The sequence below is a fragment of the Orbicella franksi genome, chromosome 9, assembly GCF_964199315.1.
Source record: "Orbicella franksi chromosome 9, jaOrbFran1.1, whole genome shotgun sequence".
Taxonomy (NCBI): Eukaryota; Metazoa; Cnidaria; class Anthozoa; order Scleractinia; family Merulinidae; genus Orbicella; species Orbicella franksi.
In genome coordinates this window covers 21425565-21450564 of record NC_138153.1, presented here as the reverse complement: position 1 = coordinate 21450564, position 25000 = coordinate 21425565, and the positions used below count along the sequence as shown (strand labels likewise).

The 25000-nt window shown below is 37.5% G+C and overlaps 1 protein-coding gene across 1 annotated transcript in view; it reads left to right on the top strand.

The window, feature by feature from the left end:
- LOC145497912 (heat shock protein 75 kDa, mitochondrial-like) overlaps positions 1-25000 on the top strand; it is a 46186-nt gene that overhangs the window by 14888 nt on the left and 6298 nt on the right. Inside the window, exons 2-11 of the mRNA XM_081477786.1 lie at positions 2485-2573; positions 4421-4484; positions 7057-7139; positions 16442-16833; positions 17645-17754; positions 19459-19532; positions 20168-20215; positions 22593-23164; positions 23701-23758; positions 23893-24049. Of these exons, the coding sequence (XP_081333912.1) occupies positions 2485-2573; positions 4421-4484; positions 7057-7139; positions 16442-16833; positions 17645-17754; positions 19459-19532; positions 20168-20215; positions 22593-23164; positions 23701-23758; positions 23893-24049 (1647 nt within the window). The remainder of the gene's footprint in view (positions 1-2484; positions 2574-4420; positions 4485-7056; positions 7140-16441; positions 16834-17644; positions 17755-19458; positions 19533-20167; positions 20216-22592; positions 23165-23700; positions 23759-23892; positions 24050-25000) is intronic.

The window sequence follows — 25000 nt, the reverse complement described above, 5'->3', positions numbered from 1 at the left end:
ATCAATCGCAATAGAGCTTGCAATACACAATAGGATAGAGTCCAGACTCCCTCTCCCCCTCACCTCTGTCGGGAGACACGTGGCCTCTTACCTAGCCCCCACCTCCGTTAGGAGATCCATGGCCTCTTAAGTAGCCCCCCACCTCCCTCAGGAGAGCCATGGCCTCCTAAGTAACCCCCCACCCCCTCAGGAGACCCATGGCCTCTTAAGTAGTCCCCCACCTCCCTCAGGAGACCCATGGCCTCTTAAGTAGCCCCCCCACCCCCTCAGGAGACCCATGGCCTCTTAGGTAGCCCCCCACCTCCCTCAGGAGACCCATGGCCTCTTATATAGCCCTCCCTCCAAAAAGTGGGTCCCTAGCATGTAACATAGTTTTGACCACTTCCCTAAGACGTGTTTTCCTTCGATCATTCTGAGCGGAAATGTGATGCTTTAAAAGTAACTGTAAAGATCCTAGATATATGTGTGTGATGATTATTCCAGCTTACAAACTTATACAAGTGACCATACTGCACCTCAGCATTGGGCAAGAACATGCTAAGTCTTGCCATTTGCCAAACACAAAGTCAAACAAATAGCATTAATGCATGCATATTTCATTTAGTTAGACTACAGTAGATCCTTACTTTCTCTTGGATGTTGGATTTTGGCTGTCTGAGAAAGCTTGTGACAGCCGGTTGTTTTGCTTGTTCCTTGGCATGTGCAGTGTGCCCATCGCTAGCAATAATTTTATGGTGCTTAAGATCTGCTTCCCCTTGATGGGCATCGATCTATAATAATCTATTGATAAATATAAATCAGTAGTCTATCAATTATTCAATGAAAATCAACAACCTTACTGGAACTTTAACCTTTGATTACTCTTAATCAGTTGTCATTGATTAGTAGTACGTATATGTAATAGGACTACATGCTGTCCAATTTGGAAATAATTGGATGAAAAAAATTCTGAAGACAGCCAAAATTGGACGAGGTCGTAGGCCAAGTCCAATTTGGCAGTCCGAGGAATTTTTTGAATCCAATTATTTCAAATTGGACAAGCATGTAGTCCTATTACCTATTAATTATATAGGATACAAAAACAGATGAACAAGGCAAATATTTTATCCTCTAAAGTACAGTATTTATCACTTCGCTTTGCTCAGCACGTCACAGGTCAAACACTTAAACACAGATTTTTTGCTTCTTTGAGTGTTCTTGTTCTGATTATTCTCCCTCATCTCAAGTAAATCAGTAGCATCTATCTCTGGAAACCTAGCCAAAGACTCCATTTGAAAGTTTAGATGTCAAAAAGGTGGAGAGAAAAGTCAGGAAATTCTGCCATTAACATAAGAAAACTTAGGGAGCTACAATTGCTCGGTGACATTTGATGGCAGTGATAACAGCTGCAACCTGATTAGCCAATACTCAGTACTTTTATTTATCTTGACATTTCATTGGTTGATGGAAAGTATCCAGATTTTTCTCAAATTGGACAGTTTGTTTAAAGCTAAACTAAACGTTCGAGCAAAAACTATCCAATTTATTTTAAATTTGGACAGTTTGCAAAAATTAATAAAAAATAGGTCTGTTGGCAATATTGGATTTCGATGGAGCTATATAATTACGGTAGTAATTGGGTCGAGTGGAGAACTATTCAGGGAGAAATCGGGGGAGTAATACTAAAATCAAATAAGCACGTAGCGCGGGGCCAATTTGAAATTACAAGCATGATTACTCCCTGAATTATACAACACAAGTCCAATTACTAATTAATCATATCAATAACAACATTTCAAAATTCAAAAAGTCTTTTGAGAGCTTCTTCTGAACGAAAAAGCGAGTAGCACGTTTCGTAAACGTAGGATTAAAGCGCTCATAATTCACATTTGAATGGTGAAGGTATCTAATTACAGTTATCCAATTACAACTTGTTGTAATTGGATACCTGTAATCCCACATGATTGCGTGCTGATTACTTGACAAATACATGTAGGTTCACAGAGAACCAGTTGCAATCAAGAATTTTGTTATAGATATGATTATGGGCTCAACAGGCTTACTGAATTTTGTGAAACAGCCAATTGACATTTCTCTGCATGGCTGGCTAATTGCCCTGTGTGGTACCACATATCCAACTATGCCTGATGCAGTGAGTAATTCATTAACTCACTGCAATTGCTGCTAAGACTTCATAGAATATTGTTTGAGAAGTAGGGTATTCTGCTGTTGCTGGTGAAATGTTATAAATGAAATACCTTACTGCTAAAAGGTAAAAAGACTCATTTCATAACTAAGTCTTGAAATCTGAATTTTGTGACAATATGAGTAGGCAGGAATGAATGTGTGAAATGTCTTTGCATCTGGAAAATAAAAAGAGACTGATACTTTCATTGGCACCATCATCTTTAATACACACTGTACCTCCCTATGAAAGCAGATAATCTCACTGCTATTCTTTTGTAAATTAAGATAATGTCATCTTCCTATAATTTTTTTCTATAGGATTGAAATATTTCCAAATGAGGGCCTACCCAAACATTTCTCGAAGAGCTTTGTCAGAAAATTCGACAGACAATGGACATCTATCCAAGGTATCTGCAAAAATGTATTGTAACATAGCGCATGCTGGTCCTACCTAATTTCTATTGAGCCATCATGAACGGAATCTCTTTATATAATAACCCAAGTTATTCTCACATTTTGATTGGTTCTCACCAATGATCTATTGGAGGACAGACACACGATTGACGTCATCATTTCAAAGTTTTCCCCTCTGTGTTTAAAACGGTGAAAAGTTTTGAGAATTTAGATACTATTTTACATGACTGGGGAAAGATAACGTACAAAAAAAGTCTTGTTGAGGCATTGAACAGGTACAAGAAGCAGGAAGAAGAAAGAAAAAGCCCTTTCTTTTGTAGAAAATGACTAAAAAAAAAATACTCAAGTTGTGTCAGTCGGCAGTTGAGCGAGACTAAACCAAACACAAAATTGGTCTTGAAATTCTTTTAAGGTAGGAGACCACTGCTTTGTCTCGAATTTAACAAAACCAATTCATTAATTTATTTGAAAAATTGAACTTTTCTCAGTCTCAAAATGATTGTTGACACAGTTTGATTCCAGGAATTAAACATCAAAACATCATCAGTTTAAATAAACACATAAGCTTAACTTGTTTTCTGATGCGAATGTTCCAGTCCATTTTAGGGCACAGTAGCGAGAAAAGAAAAGCTCACTACATCTCATGGCCAACTGTATCCCAAGTATAAGGTGTCTCCGACACTATATCAAACTGATTTGAGAACCACCAACTACAGAGGACACAAATTTCCACCATCACTAATTTTTTTGACTCAAGTTTGACAGTGGCATGACTTTCCTGTATCAATCACAATTCTTTGTTAAGCATAGCAACCAATGAGATTATTTCATTTTGTATACATTTTGTGGGCAAAGGCTGGCTTTTGAGTGATGTTAAAACGTTTTAAAATAAAAAAGCTTTTTCTGTTGTTTCTTTATTATATAAAACAAATAGATTCCATGTTGCCATGCGTCTGTTCAGCAATAGATCACAGAAGACATCAAAATGTGGTAAGAACATCGCCTATTTGTTCTTACCACATGTTGATGTCATCTGTGATCTATTTATTTATTACTGAACAGACACACAGCAACATGGAATCTATTTGTTAAATATACGCACGGCCATGGGTATATAACATGACGTGTGCAGTTTCAATTCGTTCAATTAATTTCCATCGAGTTTTGTGCAAGTTCCTTTGTAAGTTTCAGGGATGTGAAGATTATTCTGAACAATCCAAAATCTCCTTTGAGCCTTTGACTTTTGCAAAGCTGAGATGTTTACTTTAACTAGAGTATTTTGACTTTGTTTGTCTACATTTTCATTGAATATTTTTGACTTTGTTTGCCTACATTTTCATTATAATTAATTCCAAGAAGCAAATTTTTCATTGGCAATTTTAGAAACCAGGGTAAGTGTTTTGGTTCAACCATTGCTCAACTGATTGTGGCGTGTTAGGATCCTAATGACCTTTGTTTTCCTTCACCGTGCATTGTGGGACCTTTGTAGTCAGTCACAAATAAAACATGTTTTAGCACCCAAGTTGTTGTCACCATGATATAAAAGAACTGGTTCATGCTTTTAGCTGTGTGTATATCAAATTATGGATACACTTGGGAAGTTTGGAGAGCACTCAAGAAGCTAGAGTTGCTCTTGGCTATCACCTCAAGCAACTCTTCCCCTTTTGTTGTGCTCTTCAAACTTCCTGCGTGCATGCGCAACTCAAGATATGCACGCTAAGCATGAACCAATTCTTTAATTCTATTCTAATATAAATCAATAGCTTTAAAATGTTTGTTTTGGATGTTGCATGTGTTTTCTAATGTTTTATGCTTAGCATAATTATCTTTCAATTGTCAGGATGTGGATTCTGAGGAAGAAGATGACACTGTGCATGTTATTGCGGAAAATGAAAAAGTAGTTGGTGAGTGAAAGTTTCATACAGCACACAAAAGAAGTGTGTGTTCCTTTGAATGGTACCATAATTATGATACAATCATTACACTCGTACATGAAGATGTACACGTTTCATGCAAAATAGTTTATGACAAATAATCAAGTTTTATTAATCAACAAACTTTTAATAATTAAGGGCAAAATTACTGAATGCTGATTGGTCAATGAAGAGGGTATTTTTTTCTAAATTTTGCTCTTGATGAGGGCAAAATTACTCACTCCCGATTGGTCTCTGGTTACCTAGCAACAGCTTATGCTATTGAGAAGTTGTTGCTAAAAAATTTTCTGTAACAGTGGCATCTTGTTTCAAGATAGTTGACAAGGAATATATCAAAGAATTAAAAGACTAGCAAAAATGAAAACATGAAGAAAAGCACGGAGTACTGGAAGAACCTTTTCAAAAAGTGGGCAAATGAAAGAAACTCTAAGCAAATTTAGAAGAGTACAAGAACAATGTCCTCGACCAAACACTGTTGCAGTTTTATGCCAAGCTACAAAAAGAAAAATGGGGATGACCACGAGCCCGACTGCCTGAAAGTAATGCAGGCATCACTGGAGAGATATCTAAAATCAAAAGCCTATCCAAAGTCTTTCATCCAAGATAGGGAGTTTCTTAACTCCAGAAAAGCCCTGAAAGGGAGGGCCAGGAAACTGCGAGAGCAAGGCAAAGGAAAGCAACCAAACTGATGCAGAAGTTTGACAAAAGAAGAGGAAGAAGTCCTCTGGCAGAATGGCCAGCTTGGAGGAGGCACTCTACTTAACACCATGTGGTGGCTGCTCACTTAGCACTTTGGCCTATGAGGGCGACAAGAACACCACCAAGTGAAAGTTGAAGATTTGACTTTACAACAGGACAATGACAGAAACAAATTTCTAACTTTTGCTGAATGTCCAACTAAGACGAGACAGGGAGGACTTAGCATGAAAACCAGATTAGCAACCCCCAAAATGTTTGAGTATAAGTGATAAAGCTGTTCTAGATAAAATAAAAGCTCTCTGAGTTCACAATTGTCCATATTATCATATATTTCCATCAGTTTATGTACGCTCATTGTCTTTATTATATATGCTAATCATTCATGTCAACTGCACTACTTTTATGTCACGCACTATTGAATATTTTCTTTTATTTCCTGATGATGCCATAGAATGGTGAAAGCTTGGGATAAAAATACAGTAGCTCAAGGCCACAGGCAGATTCACAGGGACTCTCATACCTGTAGAAAGAAATCAAAGAATGACTGTCAATTTAATTACTGAACAACTACCTATGAGGCCAACTGAATACTTTATCCTTTGGAGAATAATACACCTCGACTCAACATAAAACAACACATTAAGGCACTTGGAAAACCAATTAAAATTAGTGATTTGAAAGAAGGTGAATCTATAACATTTGATGAACTGCTTCTGAAGTTAAAAGTTACTGAAAGTAACTATAAATTGGCTATGAAATCAGCATTAAACTCTCCAACCACAGTTTTGACACGACAACCAAATTAATTAAGGATCAATAATTATAATGTTACTTGTCTTAAGCTGTGGAGAGTAAATATGGATATCTAGTTTGTCCTTGGTGGGGCCGAGATTGATCTAAAACTGGAAAGCATCTTTTAAAGTATTTCAGTCCTCCGCATTGATGAGTAATCCAAAAGCCGTGGCATAGTGAAAAATTATCTCTTAAGAAAAACATAATAAAGGTCAATAAAAGATATAAAGCACTGGTTTACTCACCACAATAAGCCTCTTCCCGACTCCTTCTGTAAAACAGCATGAAAGCAAAATATGTCTTGACCTCTCTCTTTGCGAATACTTTGACACAAGACGACTGTGTCTTGAAGGGACAGTAATGTCCGTAATGATGCTAATCTCGGATTTAGTGACGCTAATAAACTGCCTGAAGCAAAAATATTAACCCCTTTCTTCTCAAACACTTCAGAACCACACTGCTCAGAATTTCAAGACTTGATAGTAAAACACTTATCACTTAATAACTGTTCCCCAAGGGACCAGTCATTAAGTGATTTGTTATATAGCAAAGCAAAAGCAAATTTTGAAAAACCCGCTGAGATTCCAGTGACAACATCAGGTCACCTTCAACTGCGCACTCTGATCATGTGCAACAGCAGTCAACATTTCGCAGGTAATAGTAAACTGTTTCCCATTTGACATCATAGTTTACGCAATGTTGCCTGCTCATGGCATTCAGCGGTAACAGTTTCATTGTTAGATGTCATGTGACCATGAACTAGCCAATGAATGGGCATGCTGTAGCGGGAATAGCTATGTAACAATATTTCATCATTACTTATTATGTGTTATAAGTTTGAAAGAAGACGGTGTACATGTAAAACCAATTGCATTCAAAATATGACACTAGCACACAACACGATTAATGATTACTCTGTGGAGCCATCTTAAGACTCACCCTAACAGTGTAAATCCTTAAATATTGGACTCACATTCACAAGATTACTAAGACAAAATGTGACATAACTCCAATATCTTTCTTTTTGTTACTTTTGCCACATACATGCTAGGTGAAGCCCAAAAGCATGAATTCCAGGCTGAAACAAGGCAGTTATTGGACATTGTAGCTAAGACACTGTACTCAGAGAAAGAGGTATGAAATAATATAAGGAGTGGGTATACCTTAAAGCTACTTTATATTGGCCAAGCTACTTTACTCTGGTTATTATTATAACTGGTTTATTGTTATTACTATTATAGTTATATTTAATTTTTTTTTCTTCTTCTGTGGTTTGGATGGCCATTTGTAAGGGAACTTGTTCCTGTTTTTGGCTTTCCCCCTCAACTTTATATATATGAATATGTATGTATTTCTGTTGAGAAAATGATTAAAGTAAAAGTAAGTGACCCATGTGCTTTCTTCAGTGTTAAGCAACTAGCAGGAAACTTCTACACCCCCTGGATGAGACAATAGTTCATCACACGTAGTGTTTTGAAAAAACAAATGGACAGGTGCCCATTTATTATGCACACAGGTGGAGTGAGGCCCTGTGAAAATAAAAAGGTACAGTATTGTGAAAAAGTAATGCAAGCAAAATGCGCGAAAATCGTTCTTTGTTTTCCCGATTTTTCACGCGAAACTGCGCGCAAAAGTTCAAGCTGAACTTCACGACATTTCACGCGACATTTTGCTAGGACAAAGAGCAATTTTTCCTTGAACTTTGATTGCCTCACTGACAAATCGCGTTATTTCGCTAGCCAGGACACGATATTTCGCTAGATATTCAACAATAGTTCAGTAGCCTTCTTGTGAACTCCTCTATGTGATCATACGTTCAAATGGTCACGTAACTTACACGAAATATATCTTTGTTTATTGTTCGAAAGTGTGCCATGAATCGAAGCTTATACCTTACAAATAGTACGTATCAATCACTGACTGGATAAAACATGCAGCTACACTGTGAAAGGTTACACATGATATTTGCGAAGTCTTTTAATACAAGTTTGCTGACTTTGAGTTGGGATACGGTGCTGCCAACACACAAGACCAACACTTACCATTTTCGTAAAGTCAGCAAGCTCTGTTTGTTCCACATAAAAACGAAAACATCAGCAGTTCTTTGTGTTAAATCCACTAAAGCAAATTGACATCAATGATCCGATAAAGCCCAAATTCTGAAGCGTGAAGGTTTGCTATGAATGCTTTCACAACAATGAACATTTTGAGTAGATGCCGATCGCTCGGAACAACGTCCTTGTGTTTATTCGACCCAGTTCCCTTACAGCTTTACGTGGACATATATCCGGTCGTCGCCTTGTCTCTGCCGACGAAGTAGCTGAGACAAAGCGACCGCCGGCATTACGTCTACATTCACATACTTGTGTTGACTTTGCATTTTTTTTCTAAGGCTAGAAAACCAACAATTTGTGTAAGAAACAAATGATTTCATGAAATGTTTTACTCGAACTGTCAGCTTTAAAACACTAATTTGAAGGATTGATTACACGTGTGTGTTTAATTGAAACAGTGCAAAAAAAAGGAGGCAGGTAAAACTTCACTGTGTGACTGTGTAAAGGGCAGGGACTTTTGGTTAGAGAAATAAGCGGTTGAAGAAACTGGAATTTATATTTCTCCGCTTTTGTGGTCTGTTCTAGGCTCTTGAATAGTCGGCGGTGAGCAAGAGAATTTTTTCTCTCCTTCGGCCGCTTTTCTGCTCGCCCCGCCCATTTGAGAGCCTGCAACAGGCTATTGCTTTTTGTTGTTATGCATTCAAAGCTCGGCCAATTTAATAAAGTATTGGAAGGAAATTGTGCTGTGCAAGTTTAGTATGTATGTTTTCAATGAAGGGATGGCTTGTTACTGTAATTCATTAAATTCTGTATTGTATGAAACGCAAAGATCTACTGTTGGTCATTGACTTTTATCAGATGTGGTGGCTCCTGAAAGAGCCATTTTTAGCGACCTACAGTGCAATGTCCAATCCACATTATACGAAGCAGGGTGCAGTGGCTCCGAAAAGAGCCGTCTTTAAAACTTGGTGGCAGTGCCTTGAACCTCCACCACAGCTGGGATGGCCTTGTACAAAACATGATCAATATATTTCTCCAGCTTCTTCTGGATCTGGCTGCTTGTCATCTCCCCATTTGTTTGCATTTGCTGATCAATGAAAGCTCTTGCTTCCTCAGACAGCTTTTTAGGTCTTCCAGAACGCGGTAAATTTGCCACGGAGCCTGTAGGTCCACATCGGCTTATGCTGCCTATGTACCAACCTGCAAAAACAAATAAATGATGTATGATGTATGTATGCATGTATGTATGTATGTATGTATTTCGTAGCTTCTCAACGATTCGAGTAACACTAGCGAGACTAGCACTCAAACCTTCATTCTTCAAGGACCTTAATATTGCAACTGGGGTGAGACCTTGTTTGTCAAGGACCTCGATTCGAGATCTTGTATAACCTGATACTTTTGGCATGATCTCTAATTCACAGGCTATTCAAGTGCTTGAAGGCGAATGAACAGCCTTGAATGATATCATCCTTCTTTGATATTAGACATCCCTGTTATGGTCAATTACAGACAAACTCATAAAACCACGAACACCTAAAACATGTCTGGAATGTTTATTGTGTTATGACCAATCATGAGTGAGATCTTCAACCACAGAAACCACAGAAAACGGATGTATTGCATCAGTCACAGAACTGTAAATTAAGTTTTTGGTTTTCGTTTTGTCCCAAGATACACCCTCTGCCTTTGTATGTAACTGAAAGTCTGAATAACTGCTATCCTTTTGTATCGAGAACCACATCCAGGACTTAGCTCAAGGGATTTTGGAAAGCAAGAATCCCGCTGATGCATACGCTTACTCAAGTGAAGTGATGGTTAATTTGACAGGGCTATAAATAGGGATGAATAAAAATTTTAAATTTTGGTGGTGTCGCTAACCTTGGTTTCATCTTTGGTTAAACTAGCAACTCGATTTATTTTAGCAAATAATCACAAGCCTTTCAGCCCAGTGATTCTGTGATCTAAAGACCCTGGAAAATTGCCAACAATAAATGCAAATGTTTGCAAATTTTGGAATTAGTTGTAGCAAACAGTAAACACCTCAATTTTCCACTGTTCCTTCCCAAATAAATTTGCACTTGATTCAGATATTGTAAAAATACAATGGAAGAGTTCCATTTTCATCAATATTACTCTCTCACGATGTAGTCACTTGAGATGTAGATCGCGACGTTTCGACTGCTTACTGCTAGTCTTCTTCAGGCGATAAGGTCGACTGATTGCACGGTATCATTTATATCACAAAGGTCGGCTGTGATTGGTGCATTTCGATCCTCCTATTGTTCCATTATTCCGGCGAGTAGCTGTTCCCTCAGTGGTCCGCTGTTGTACCGTTCTCCTGTTGTTGTGTTTCTTGATCGTGGGTATCCATGCTTCAGGAATTTCAATTCCACTATCCCTGTTGATGTTGTTGGGGTGAAGTCTTATGTGAATAGCTTCCTTGACCCTACGTGTGTACCAGTGAGGATCTCGATCAATAAACTTGACCTCATTCCAGATAGGATAGTGGCCGGTCTCGTGGGTGTGTTCAGAAACGGCAGAGGTCTGGGTTCGGGCGAGTCGTATATCCCTGTCTTGTTCTTTGATCCTCTCCTGCATAGATCTCCCTGTTTCCCCGATGTAGACTTTGCCACACTCAGGGAATCCTGTAGACAACACCATCTTGTTTAGCCGGGTTGACGGTGTCCTTTGGTCGCACTAAGTGTGACCGAAGTGTCATGTCGGACTTAAAGACGGTGCGAATGCCTTGTTGTTCCAGGCAGCGGCGGAGAGACTCTAAAACTCCTTGGACATAAGGTAAAACGGCGGTGGATTTAAATTCACCATGGAGATCGAGAACAACAACAAGATCGCCTTTCTCGGCACGTCAGTTTACAGAGAACCTGATGGCCGCCTTACCACCAGTGTCTACAGGAAACCAACACATACTGATCAGTACCTAGCGTATGATTCACACCACCCTCGTTCAGTAAAGCGCGGTATTGTGAAGTGTCTGTACGACCGGGCTAAACGTCTCATCACCAAACCATCAGTAATCGCTAGAGAGAAGAAACATCTATCATCTGTACTTGTTTCTAACGGATATCCCTCCTCTTTTGTACAGAAGATCACAAAGGCACGAACAACCCCAAGAAGAGAGCCTGTCGCGGAATTTAAATCCACCACCGTTTTACCTTATGTCCAAGGAGTTTCGGAGTCTCTCCGCTGTTGCCTAGAACAACAAGGCATTCGCACCGTCTTTAAGTCCGACACGACACTTCAGTCACACTTAGTGCGACCAAAGGACACCGTCAACCCGGCTAAACAAGATGGTGTTGTCTACAGGATTCCCTGTGAGTGCGGCAAAGTCTACATTGGGGAAACAGGGAGATCTATGCAGGAGAGGATCAAAGAACACGACAGGGATATACGACTCACCCGAACCCAGACCTCTGCCGTTTCTGAACACACCCACGAGACCGGCCACTATCCTATCTGGAATGGGGTCAAGTTTATTGATCGAGATCCTCACTGGTACACACGTAGGGTCAAGGAAGCTATTCACATAAGACTTCACCCCAACAACATCAACAGGGATAGTGGAATTGAAATTCCTGAAGCATGGATACCCACGATCAAGAAACACAACAACAGGAGAACGGTACAACAGCGGACCACTGAGGGAACAGCTACTCGCCGGAATAATGGAACAATAGGAGGATCGAAATGCACCAATCACAGCCGACCTTTGTGATATAAATGATACCGTGCAATCAGTCGACCTTATCGCCTGAAGAAGACTAGCAGTAAGCAGTCGAAACGTCACGATCTACATCTCAAGTGACTACATTGTGAGACAAACGATAATACACTTTATTATTGCATCTACCACGATGAATAACAACCTTTTCCTCGACAATATTACTCTTGTCGCTTTTTGTTGTTATCAAAATAAGGAAATGAAAGAGTGAAAGCACTGATTTGGATCGTTTGCACTTGAGTGATTCAACAGGCACCAGTCATGTCGGCCTGGCACATTGCATTGGTTTGCGAAAATAGTTTTTTCATGTTAAAAATATCCCACACCTTCTTCACTAGTGTTTAAATAGCCTGTAACAGTATCTAATTTCTTGTATAACCGAAATAGAGGATTTCTTTTTAAACCTTTTGAAGCAAAGCAAATTTGTTCTGTGACTGTGGTTTCTGTGGTTGAAGATCTTGCTCATGATTGGTTGTAACACAAGAAACATTCCAGACATATTTTAGGTGTTAACGGTTTTATGAGTTTGACTGTAACTCCTGTCAAAACAAGGTATCTGCTGACCAGTATCAATTACCATATCACAGGCTCAAGTTTAGAGCTCATCGAGGTCACAGGTTTTTTAAGTTGACTGCTGACCAAGTGCTGGTTTTCAATTGGAGTGTGGGCTCATGTCAGGTTAACTTGCTGTAATCAGGACTAGGTTGTTCAGAAGCTAGTTAAAGCTAACCCAGGATTAAAAGTTAACCGAAGTATAAATTTTTCTTGTATACAAATGTTTTTCACTGCTTTTCTTTTGTGTATTTTGAGATTATTCAAACTCCAAACAGAAGACCAAACAATGTACAGAAAACCTCACCACAAAGTTCCAAAACTCAAATCAAAATTCTTGCTTATCCTGGGGTAGCTTAATTAATTGGGCCTTAAACAACCTGGCCCAGGAACTCTGATTTTAGGCTTGGCTAAATCTGTATATTATATTAACTAGCGTAATTTCAGAGCTGAACAAAGAGTTTCCAGCAATCTGGTTGGTTGAACGATTCCTTCCATATATTTTACTTTCCTTTAGAACTTTCGTACGACCATATATTTTACTTTCCTTCAGTATGCTTGTATGACTGTATATTTTACTTGCCTTTAGTATATTAGTATGATCGTATATTTTACTTCCCTTCTGTACATTAGTACGGCTGTATATTTTACTTTCCTTCAGTATGTTAGTACGACCGTATATTTTACTTCCTTCAGTACATTGGTATGACCATATATTTCCCTTTCCTTCAGTATGTTAGTACAACCATATATTTTACTTCCCTACAGTATGTTAGTATGACCGTATATATTTTACTTTCCTGCGGTATGTTAGTAATATAAAAATGTGTGATGGTAGAGCCATTGATCCAGAGCCGTAGAATTGTAGAACTGAAGAGCCGTAGAGCCGTGCAGTTAATTATCTTGATATGTGTGATCATAGAGCCATAGAACCATACAGCTGTACAGCTGTACAGAGCCATAGAGTTCATCATCTAGATATATGTGTGATCATAGAGCCATAGAGTTCATTATGTGGAAATGATCATTAATAAATGAGTTTGGGCATAGGGTTGAATAAAACCTTCTACAACAGACCAAAAACTGGTGGTAACCGTGGTAACATGCCACCATTTTATATGTACATGCAAGAAGAGAAGTACAAAGTGATCAGTGTTAAAGCATAGAGGTGTAGCTCTCTACGGAAACTTCTATGGCAATGAGGTTTATAAAACGGGCGCCAGTTGACTGAAATGTTTCAAAAAGAAAGCTAAACAGACCCGTATGGAGCGAAGGAACTACATTGTAAATGAGGGTGGAAATTCTGTGGAAAGAATTAAAAGGTGTCATGAAGTTTGCTGACTAGGAGCAGTCCAGCCAGAAGTAAAGTTTCTTCCTGAACAAAAATCCAGGGTTTAATGGCATTGTACTGCACCTCTACATACTTGCCCTAATTCACAGCTAAGCAGAGCCATTATTGTTTGTTAATGACATTAACAGCCCTCCTTGCATCAAAAAGCTAGATTTACGTCCCCCAGGGTACATTACCATACATTAAAATGAGTAAATAATGCAGTAAATATAAATTTGGAATGGCCTTCTTAATTACTGTCAACATACATGGCCAAATAGAAATTCGGCCTCTTGAAAACACATGCTCAGCAGGCCACGAATGACTGACAACGGGCTGCTGATGCATTATCAGCCCTGCAGCTGATTGTTTCTTGCTTCATCATCCGATGGATTTTAACCAATTAGAGTAAGCATAGTGCCGACACAGGAAAACCTTTCACTTGTGAAACTCTAGTTTTAAACTGCAGTTTTTTTCAGTCGTCGAAGTATCACCGAACGAAAACTGAAGTAATGGAAGAAATTAGCCGTCCAAACTCAGCTTTGGGGCTGCAGGATTTGGACAAAGTAGAAGCAAAAGGTCAGGCAGAAAATATGAAGAAAGCCAATTCGAGTGTGATCAAAAAATTCGAGAAATGGTGAGACGAACGAAAGCTGAAAGTTAACTTCAATTGTGTAGTACCAGTTGAGCTAAGTTAATTGCGGTGAAAATTCTATGCTTGAAGTTAAATCGGAAAAAGGCCTACCACTAACACCAAGTACTCTCACAGGTAACTTTGTGACGTATCTATTACCAGCATAGACATTTTTAAGGATACATGTAACTTTGTGATGTATCTATTATTTATAGATGATTTAAGCATTTTCTCTGTAATTTTTATTAAGTTCACTGGATTATCTTGATTCTTTAATAGCTTGTTGAATCAACAGTTCCATGATGATTTGAAGTGATTTTGAATTCATTATTCACTTGTATTATTTTAATAATACTCACATTCTTGATATGTTGATAATAATGATAATGGCATGTCTTTTTTTGGGAATATTGTTTATTTGCATCCTTGTAGTGACATTTGCAGCCCTCGCACTTCGCACTCAGGCCACAAATGACACTACACAGGTGTAAATAAACAATATTCCCTCAAAAGGTCATGTTATTCCCTTATTGTTAATTAGCTGCCTAACAGTTACACTGATGATAAAATAGCTAATGAAACTACTTCACAGGATATCCCTAAGCAGTAAAAGAAATTGAGTGAATCTGCTCTCAACTTTCATTTTTTTTAAAACATTTTTAATATATGCGTATGATTTAACCAGAAAAAAGTCTGCGGCAAACAACGGCAGTGTTAGGGTGGACTTCCGCAGTGTTCAGTAATCTTTTTATTATCTTATGCTTTGGGTGAAATTGGTCCACCTTTGAGACCCTCAGCAGTCTATAAGTTTCTTTGTACTAACTTTGGAAATCTTCATTTTGGTTCGAAATTTGTAAGGGTGTGAGAGCTTTTTTTGTCACGGTTTTGTTTCAAGAAATGAGTAATTATCAGTATCATTTCCACAGGACTTCTAACGTGAATTGTACGTGAAGTATTTCTTTTAAGGCATGTACTAAAACCCGAAACAACGAAACAAAACGACCAAAACCAAACCACCAAAAGGAGCGAAACGAGCGAAACGAAACCACTGAAACGACCAAAACAAAACCACCGAAACGAAACAACTGAAATGACCGAAACGACTGAAACAAGTAAAATAATAAGTAAATAAATGAAAAAGTTAAAAAAAAAAACAGCCTTGATCTCTCTGGCATGTTACTATGGCAGCCCGATATCATACCCGGATCCACATGTGTGCCATCCTTACATCTCAAACCTGAAAGATGGACGAGCGCAAGGGTGTCAACGACGACCACGAAGACATCGAAAAAAAGGTGAGTATTTTTCACAGTTTGAATGGCATTCTAGCTAAAACAAGAAATGTAATTTCAAAGAAAGGTTTTCTGGTCATATCGTGGATTCTTAGGTGGTGGCAAATTGACAACCCCAAGCCCAGGATGTACGGAAACATAATCTCAAGAATATCCGTGAGGAGCTGAGTGCCTAATAAGAAATTACTTTGAGAACTGCAGGAGTCATGAAGGCCTGACATTAATATGATTAAAGCCTGTTAAGTCACCCTCGTTTTTCTTTAGAGATATATATTAAAGAAAGTCCTGGTTCATATGAAGAATGCTGCAAAGTCATTCTCGAAAAGACCATTTGATTCGCCACTGTCTAAGAATCCACATTACGGCCAGAAAACCTTTCTTTGAAATTAGATTTCTTGTTTTAGCTAGAATACCATTCAGAATGTGAAAATACCCACCTTTTTCTCAATGTCTTCCTGCTCAACAGGCTTGCGCTCATCCACCTTCCAGGTTTGTGATGTCACGATGTCACACATTTGGCTTAAGAGCAGGATCTGGGTACGAGATCCGGCTGCCATAGTAACGTGCTAGGGATCAAGGCTTTTTTTTTAAACTTTTTCATTTATTTACTTAGTATTTTACTCATTTCGGTCATTTCGTTTTGGTTGTTTCGTTTCAGTCGTTTCGTTGGTTTCATTTCGCTCATTTCGCTTGTTTCAGTGGTTTCGTTTCGTTGTTACGGGTTTTAGCACATGCCTTCTTTTAACACGTAAGTGTCATTGGAAAACCACAGTAATGACATGACAAGTATAACTGAATTACATGTAATAGTGGGTCTTGCTATCCAATGCAGGTTTTTATTCGGGAAGTGATATCTAATGCTTCAGATGCACTGGAAAAGCTACAGTATCAGTTCATGACTGGAAAGGATGTTGCAGAAAGTCAACTTCCTCTTGAAATCAACATTGCCACAGATCAGGAGAAAGGAACACTGACAATAAAGGATCATGGTATAGGAATGACAAGAGATGAACTGTTAGGTAACCTGGGTACTATAGCCAGGTCAGGATCAAAAGCATTCCTTGATGAGCTTGGAAAACAAGGAAATGGAGATTCTAGAGAGAAGAGCATTATAGGACAGTTTGGGGTGGGCTTCTATTCCACATTCATGGTGGCAGACAGAGTTGATGTGTACACACGTTCTTTTTCTCCAGACAGTAAGGGATTTTTGTGGACATCAGATGGGTAATTCCTTTTATAGTTAAAAAGTATGTACATGTACCGGTAATTGTAAAGTTCTGAAAGTCACCAAAAAGCTTTCTTCTGTAATAGGCCCTTTGCAGCTAAGCCATCATGTGACCTGTTTTTCACAAAATTATGGGCTATAACTTAACGAATGCCAGAAATGGAAAAAGCATGTCAAAAATATCAAAATGGCCAAGTTTGAGGCCCCCATCATTAAAGAAGGAGATTTTATGACAGTCTGAATTTTTAAAAGAATAAGAAGATTTGTATGGAAAAAGTTGCTGGAGAGCAAGACCTTGCTCCCCAGCAACATTTTACATACAAATCCTCTAAATTTTCCGAAAATTCAAACTGTCGTATAAACTTACTCTTTAAAGCCAGGGGCCTCAAACTTGGCCATTTTGGTATTTTCGACGTGCTCTTTCCATTTCTGGCATTCTTTAAGTTATAGCCCAGAATATAAAAATTCTCACAGAAAACTTTGGTCGCGTGACCCCAGCTGCAAAGGGCCTATTACTTTCAGAGTTTTGCTTATATTGGGGAATCGCCACTCTTGAGTAGCTCAAACATGCACCATGTTTTAGCCAATTCAACATCAAAACAATTTCTTAAATAATTTCAAAATTAACAGTGGTTCCTTTTAAGCTACTTGTAGAAAAAAAACCTTTAATAATTATTGTTTCACCTGATTATTTGGACAAATCCCTTATATTTCCTTTGGTTAACAAAAGGATGGATGAAATGCTGCAGTTTTTTTTTTTTTCTTGTAACATTTGACTTTGATTTACTTTTAAATACTTTGGTGTTTCAGATCTGGCTCATTTGAGATTGCTGAGGCAGAGAATGTATCTCGGGGAACGAAAGTGGTCATGCAATTAAAGGAAGCCTTTAAGAATTTTTCCCTCAAAACTACAGTTGAAGGTTACGCTGACTGAATTATATAGTTTATTTATCTCCATTTGTTATTGAACTTAGTGTGAAATCTGCATTGGTGAAATATTGGTCAAACTTTTTTTTTTGCTAGTTTATGAACCATGCTCTTTGAAAACTCTGCCAATAGACATACATGTCCATTCATTGTTGATAACATGTGTGCCAAAGTTTAGAATATATTTTCATTTTCAGGTTGCTTTTATTTGTGAAAATTCATTTGAAACTTTCTCGTAAACATGAAGTATAAAAGATAATTGTTTTCTTTTGTACAATGTTTTAAAAAAAATATTGTAGTATTAAAAAAAAACAAGTCAGTTTGATTTGGACCGCTCATAAAGGAACCAATTGGAATTCTTCGTTTCATTGTTGACCAGTTTGTTATGTTATAAAATTATTACATTAAAACTAAGCACAAAAATATGTAAAACATATAAACATGAATTAAATAAAATTAAACAACAATAATAATTACAGAAATTCTAATATGTAGAGCTCCCATATTTGGCCTCAATCAGAAATTCAGTGGACAGTATTCTTGTAGGACTGGTATTGAAACAGCAATTTTGTGTTCAAATTGTATAGCCAAGTAGTTAACACTTTTATAAAGCACCGCGCTGACCATACTTATATACTGTACATGAAATGTAAAGGAATTATCAGATGATTTTCACAGTGGTAGTATGTTATGTATGAAACACCAAATTTGTGTGTATAGCTAAATTCCTGTTACATTGCTACAGTACATACATGCAACCACCCTCCCCAAAAAATAAATAATAATAATAATAATAATAACAATAAATTGAACATTAAAAACAATAATTTTATGTTTGTACAGTTAAGAGTAGATAAATAACTTAAATGAATAAATGTATAACAAATTATACTGTGATGAAGGTTGGTAAGTGATGTCCAACATATAGAGAGTATAACATGGTGGTGATGGTGTAAAAACAATATTTTGTTCACTCATTGCACTGGTTTGTAAAATATTGTGTTTTTGTCACTTGAAAATAAAATTCATGTCTTTTTATTATTTTGACAAAATGTGTGTTTGCACAATCACCTGTGAAAAAGCAGGACATGACATCATCAATTTCTTTACTAGTAAGGATATGGAAAATACGCCAAGTGCTACGGTCCATAATGTAGTTTCACATGAGTTATTATCTTTACGAGTGGTGTATTTTCCAGTAAAACACTTGTACATGTATCTTTATAATAAAGTACAGTTCTACACACTTTTATCCTGGAGCTTGTTCAAAACACATTAATCTTGTTACTACCACCTAACTCAAATACCTTTTCCAATTGGAGGAGAATGTGTCATGGGTCAAAACTGACTAACTCCATAGGGAAACAACAACTTAAAGTTTCAACTCACATGTGAGCAGGTCATGCACCTTGAAACTGTGGCAAATAATTTTTTTTTTCTATTTTTGGGTTGGGAGGTATAACAAAACACTTAATGACTGGCTCCATGGGAAACAGTGAGTTTTATTTCCCCTTGACCCTCAGTGTTGACAGTCTTGGGGAGAAAAAACTCACTATTTCCCTTGGGGCCAGTCATCAAGTGATTATTCATATTGTTTAAATCAAAAAAGACTTATGAGACTCACTGTATTGTTCCACTGGTACATTATGTTGCAATGCCATTGCTCTTTCAGCACATTCATTTCTGTCTCATTACAGATATCATAAAGAAATACAGTAACTTTGTTGGTTTCCCAATATATCTGGATGGCACATGCATTAACACCATTCAGGTTTTTGTAAACTTTTTTTTTTTCAAGTTTAAGCATGATTTATCACTTTTGAATACACTGAATATTAACTACAAAACCTTAATTTTTGATGCTGGAAGAGTATGAGACCTAGGGAAGTTTAACAACAAAAGGTCCTCGCTCGCCCTGTCATCGCTCATGCACTTACTGTATCTTTCCTTTACAACTGGGTTTTCTGCACAAATTACAATAGTTTTTTGGATTTCCCTCTCAATTGCTGAGCACTATGGCTGCCTCTTTTAAGTTTGTCTCCATATATCTTGCAAAATTCTGGCAATGTTAGAAAGCATGTTGTAGAAATTGACCAAATACAGTTGAACCCCTATTAAGCGGCCACCTATTAAATAGCCACCCCAATAAGACGGCCAGTAGTCAAAGTCCCGATGAGGTTTTTTCTATTGTTTTTACCTCTATTAAGCGGCCAGCCCCTTTTAAGTGGCCACTATCCATTTCCCCGAGGGTGGGCATTTAATAGAGGTTGAACTGTATTCATTTACAAAAAATTGGAAAGTGTCCCTATGTGCTTTTCTCATTTTACCCCTGTTGATGAATTTTAGCAGCAGATTGCATTGCTCATTACTTTACCACATTTCTCATTGGTCTTTTTCCCTTTGAAGCCATTGTGGATGTTGGATCCCAGGGATATAAGTGCGGAAGAACATGAGGTTTGTTTGATAAAATTTACTATTAAAAATTAAAATTATTTTCAAGTAGTACGAGGGGTTTTGGAACTATTAGGACATGTACTACTTGTGTCACTTTGGAAGTAACATCCGAACAGCTGTAACAAAAAGTAACGTTCAGCCATGGACAACAAAAGAACACGCTCAAGAATGTTAATTGTCTGGATGTCCATATTATTATTGATACAAAGACTAAAGTATACAGTTCAAAAGTAACAGAACGTGTACTTTTTTAGATTGCATGAAATTTGGAATGTTTTAGGGTAAAGAAAAGACTTTTCTTAGTAACGATCACTGACATCTGACCAACAAAGTTGAAACTGCAACTAATGTATTTGATGATTTAGCCTAGAACCTGGAGGAGGGGTGGGGGCGGGGATCATATTGATGTTTGTTGTCATGCTTAGGGTTGTGAAGGTTAGGTTTTAAAACATCAACTCACAAGGTAACTTTTGGAAGACTTCTTGCCATCAGACTGTGTTGTTGATTGAAATAGATCTGGCAAGCCATTTTTTAACATTTCCTCATAGATGAATGCATTCAATGATAATTGCATTATAGTCATTTAGGTATTGTTTGCATGTCTTGCTATATCTTAGGGGTCAAATAAAGATTGAGCTATGTACCAGATTGGTCTCTTCAAGGTTACCGTATATCATTAGAGGTGTCTCACGTCCAAGCGACGTAGTTTGTCCGGTTTAAACTGTAGATACCTAAACCCCTATTTCAAATTAAAGCTTGTAGAGCTCGCTATCAACAAGAGATAATCTCCTTGATCTTCTCTTGCTATCAAACTATACCAAAAATTTTGACGAATGTTTCCCGACCTCTTAATGTGAGCGTCACCTTTTAAAAACTACATGTCAAAGCGAATTTTTTTTTCGCTAATTTAATTTGTTTCCGGACCCAAAGCGCCGCGTTTTGCGGATTTTAATTTTCTTTTTAGGATTGTATGTGTTACTGTAAAGCGCATTTGATCATATTTATATGTTAATTTGCGCTATAGAAATGTTAAATATTATTATTATTATTATTATTACTATTACTATTACTATTACTATTACTATTACTATTACTATTACTATTACTATTACTATTACTATTACTATTACTATTACTATTACTATTACTATTACTATTACTGTTACTGTTACTGTTATTATTATTATTATTATTAAATTAATTTTATTATTGTTATCATTATCATTATTATTACAGGGGCGCTAACAGAGCCCCTGATGCTCGGCCCGGGTTTGCCACCCAAATGCAGATTCCTACCGAGATCTCAGTCCCAAACAAATCTTTTGAAATCATGAAAATGAGAAGGAGAGTAATGGAGGTAGATCACGGAGCATTCACGCCGCTAGTATTTACTACGACGGGCGGAATGGTGGAGGAGTGCAAGAGGTATCACAACAGCCTTTCGGAACTCCTCTCCATTAAGAAGAGAGAAGATTACGCCACTACGGTCGCATGGCTCCGGGCGAAAGTCTCTTTTGCCATTCTACGGTCATCATTACTCTGTCTTAGAGGTTCAAGAACGAAGAGACGCAATTTTAACCTTTTGGAAAATAACTTTTATTGAGACAATGTCTCGGCTGGCATTGTAAAAATATATAATTATATAGTATTTTTACTATTAGTAGTATTCATGCGAGAACTAGTAAGACTCCATAAATAGTAGAATGTCTATTGTAAAGTTTGAGAGTTATTTTCTTTTGTTTTTTTTTTAATTGCTTCTCGCGTACAATCGATGACGCAAACTGCAAATACTTTCGCTACGTTTCTGTGACATTTTAAACAAGTCATTCCAATTCTCAGGTTTTCTCCATTTTATTCATTTCTGTAAACTACATTTTGCCCCCTTTTTCAATGATTTTAATACAATTGTTATTGAATTAAAATAAAAATTATTATTATCAGCAGTAGCAGTAGCAGTAGCAGTAGTAGTAGTTTGATAGCCAGCTCTGTAAGCTTTAACTTGATATAGTTGAAGTTTCTACAGTTTAAACCGGACGCTCTACGTCGCTTGGACGCGAGACACCTCTAAAGGTGTTCGGTGACCTTAAATTCAGTTTTCTGAAGTCCTATGAAGTCCTATGGAGTTTAGAAACTCCAAATTTTTCACAATTGTATCAAATTATTTTTACATGTTGCCTCTGTTGGTGATGGACAGTTGACTAATGATTTCAGTTAATGTACAAGTAAGCTGTTTGTTTATAACTGTCAGCTAACTGATGACCAACTCCGAGGGAACTAGTTGTACTTCGCTTTCATCCACATACATGTTATTACCAAATATAGCAACAAAATGGTGTCAGCATATTTAGCATATTTCTCTTGATTGTTTTTATGACAGGAGTTTTACCAATTTATTGCGAAGACGTATGACAAGCCAAGATATACTCTTCATTACAAGACAGATGCTCCTTTAAACATCCGTAGTATATTTTACATCCCCGAAACTCTTCCACAGTTATTCACTGTTCAGCAAATGGAGCATGGAGTCTCACTTTACAGCAGGAAAGTTCTTATTCAGTCCAAGGCTCACAACGTTTTGCCAAACTGGCTGCGGTTTGTTAAGGGAGTTGTCGACAGCGAGGATATTCCACTTAACCTTAGTCGTGAGCTTCTTCAAGACAGTGCGCTTATAAACAAGCTCAGTGAGGTGCTATCGGCTAGAATTGTCAAATTTCTTCAACAACAACAAAAGAAGGACAGAGTTAAGTATGAAAAATTCTTCAAGGATTGTAGCACTTTTTTTCGTGAAGGAATTGTTGGCACTAACAGTGAAGATACGAAACAAGAGATAGCAAAACTTTTGCTGTTCGAATCATCTCATGAAAAAACTGGAGTTCTGTCGTCACTGCCTGTGTATGTGTCACGCATGAAACCAACTCAGAAGAATATCTATTACTTGTGTGCTCCCAGGTACATAGTGACTTTAATCACTTGTGGTTATAAATTTGTGAACTCGTTTACTGTCCTTTTTCTTTATCAGAAAAGGATAAGCAACTTGAACAACAACAATTGTTACGTACGTTTGCTACAATGATGGCAATGTTGCACGGTGCTTTATGTAGTAGTTTGTTAATTTATGTTTAGCATTTGAATGCACGATTGCTAGCCTAGTTTAGTAATCTAGTTAGTTTGCAGGTATTCCATCAAAACATACAAAACAGCGTGGGAATTCCTATGGAAGGCAGACCAGTTGGCTGGCCTTTTATAAAGCGTGTATGAGGACTATCAAGACTATCAAGAACAAATTCAGCTAGTAACTAGAAAGAGTGCCTATGACCTCCAGATTACCACTCTCGAACCAGTCACTACACAACAAAACTAAACCACTCGATTCCACTGAATTTAGGAACTTAAAATTAATGTAATTATAAAACTGGTATATCTATCTGTTCTTCGTAATGATGTCGACAACTAATAGATTGCATATTTACTGCTTCCATTTTAAGTCGTGAAGTTGCAGAGACATCTCCATACTATGAGGCGCTGAAGAAAGACGATGTGGAGGTAGGTTTCTTGATGGGCAAAACTTCTGCTGACCGAATCATCTTATCCCGGTCTTTTGAAAAGACTGAAGCGATACAAACACGCAGCTATTTACGTGAGTTGAAGCCTTCGGTATCTGTATGTTTTGTTATTAGGTTTTGTTTACTTACAATGAACAAGATGATATTGCCCTACACTACCTCAGTAAATTTGACGGGAAGACTATCATGGCTGCCGAGAATCACTTTTCAGTTGACAGAGAAGCCAAACTGGTTGAGTCAGCGGAAGCAAGTGAATGTGACCAGTCACCAGGTTTGTATCCATATGATATGAAATACCACGATCAGTGTTCATAACCCAACTATCAGTAACTTGGAGTAATGCTGTTGCAGTAGAGTAGAGAGAGACGATGAAAAATAAGATAGACTAGTCGAACAAATTGAAGTGGGGCACGAGTCACCTTGTTTCCTAATTGACTGTGAGGACATGCTCGGTGGTCCACAAAGTCACACTCGCTCTATCTTACGGGATAAGTACATACATGTATTCTTGAGTTGCACTGTCACGCAATAAGAAAATAATTCGAAAACCATTCAGTGTGTAAAGTCAAGAAATTATGATGTTATAGGAGATAAATAAAGAAGACATTTCTCCAAGTTTTAGGTCTGTACGTTTTTCCAAACTTATTGGTCGAGATATTTTGCACAAATTTACAGATCCCAGTATGGAGCCGCCATGTTGGTGTACCTCCATGGTACACCAACCCGGCCAGAAAATAGTGTAAACATCTGGAACTTACTTTGGCTATCTAGGCGATTAATTATCTGAACTGATCAAGCAAACATTTAAATAAGAACTTTTCCTAATACTTTAACTTCTAAAAATATATTTTTCGACAAACGCGTTCGTAGCTTTACGTCACGCACCGTCATAACTCTGAAATTCAAAATATGCCTGTTTCCAGAAGAAGCAACCTATTGAGCTGAAAAATTGTTAACAGATATTAATATATAGATTGAGCCAAGCCTAAAAGCGGAGCTCCTGATTACAATAATTAACCATAAATGAAAAGAATATTTTTTTCCCTGAATCAGAACTCAAAAAATGATCAATTATGAGCATGTGATTGTTCAGCGTGTGGTTTCAGTATTTTTTCTAGTTATATTTTAAAAAATCATATCTAATGAGCGTACCCAAGACTGTAGAAATTACGTACGTAATGTATCAGGGACTTTCTAAGAGACGATTTTGCAAGGAATATGT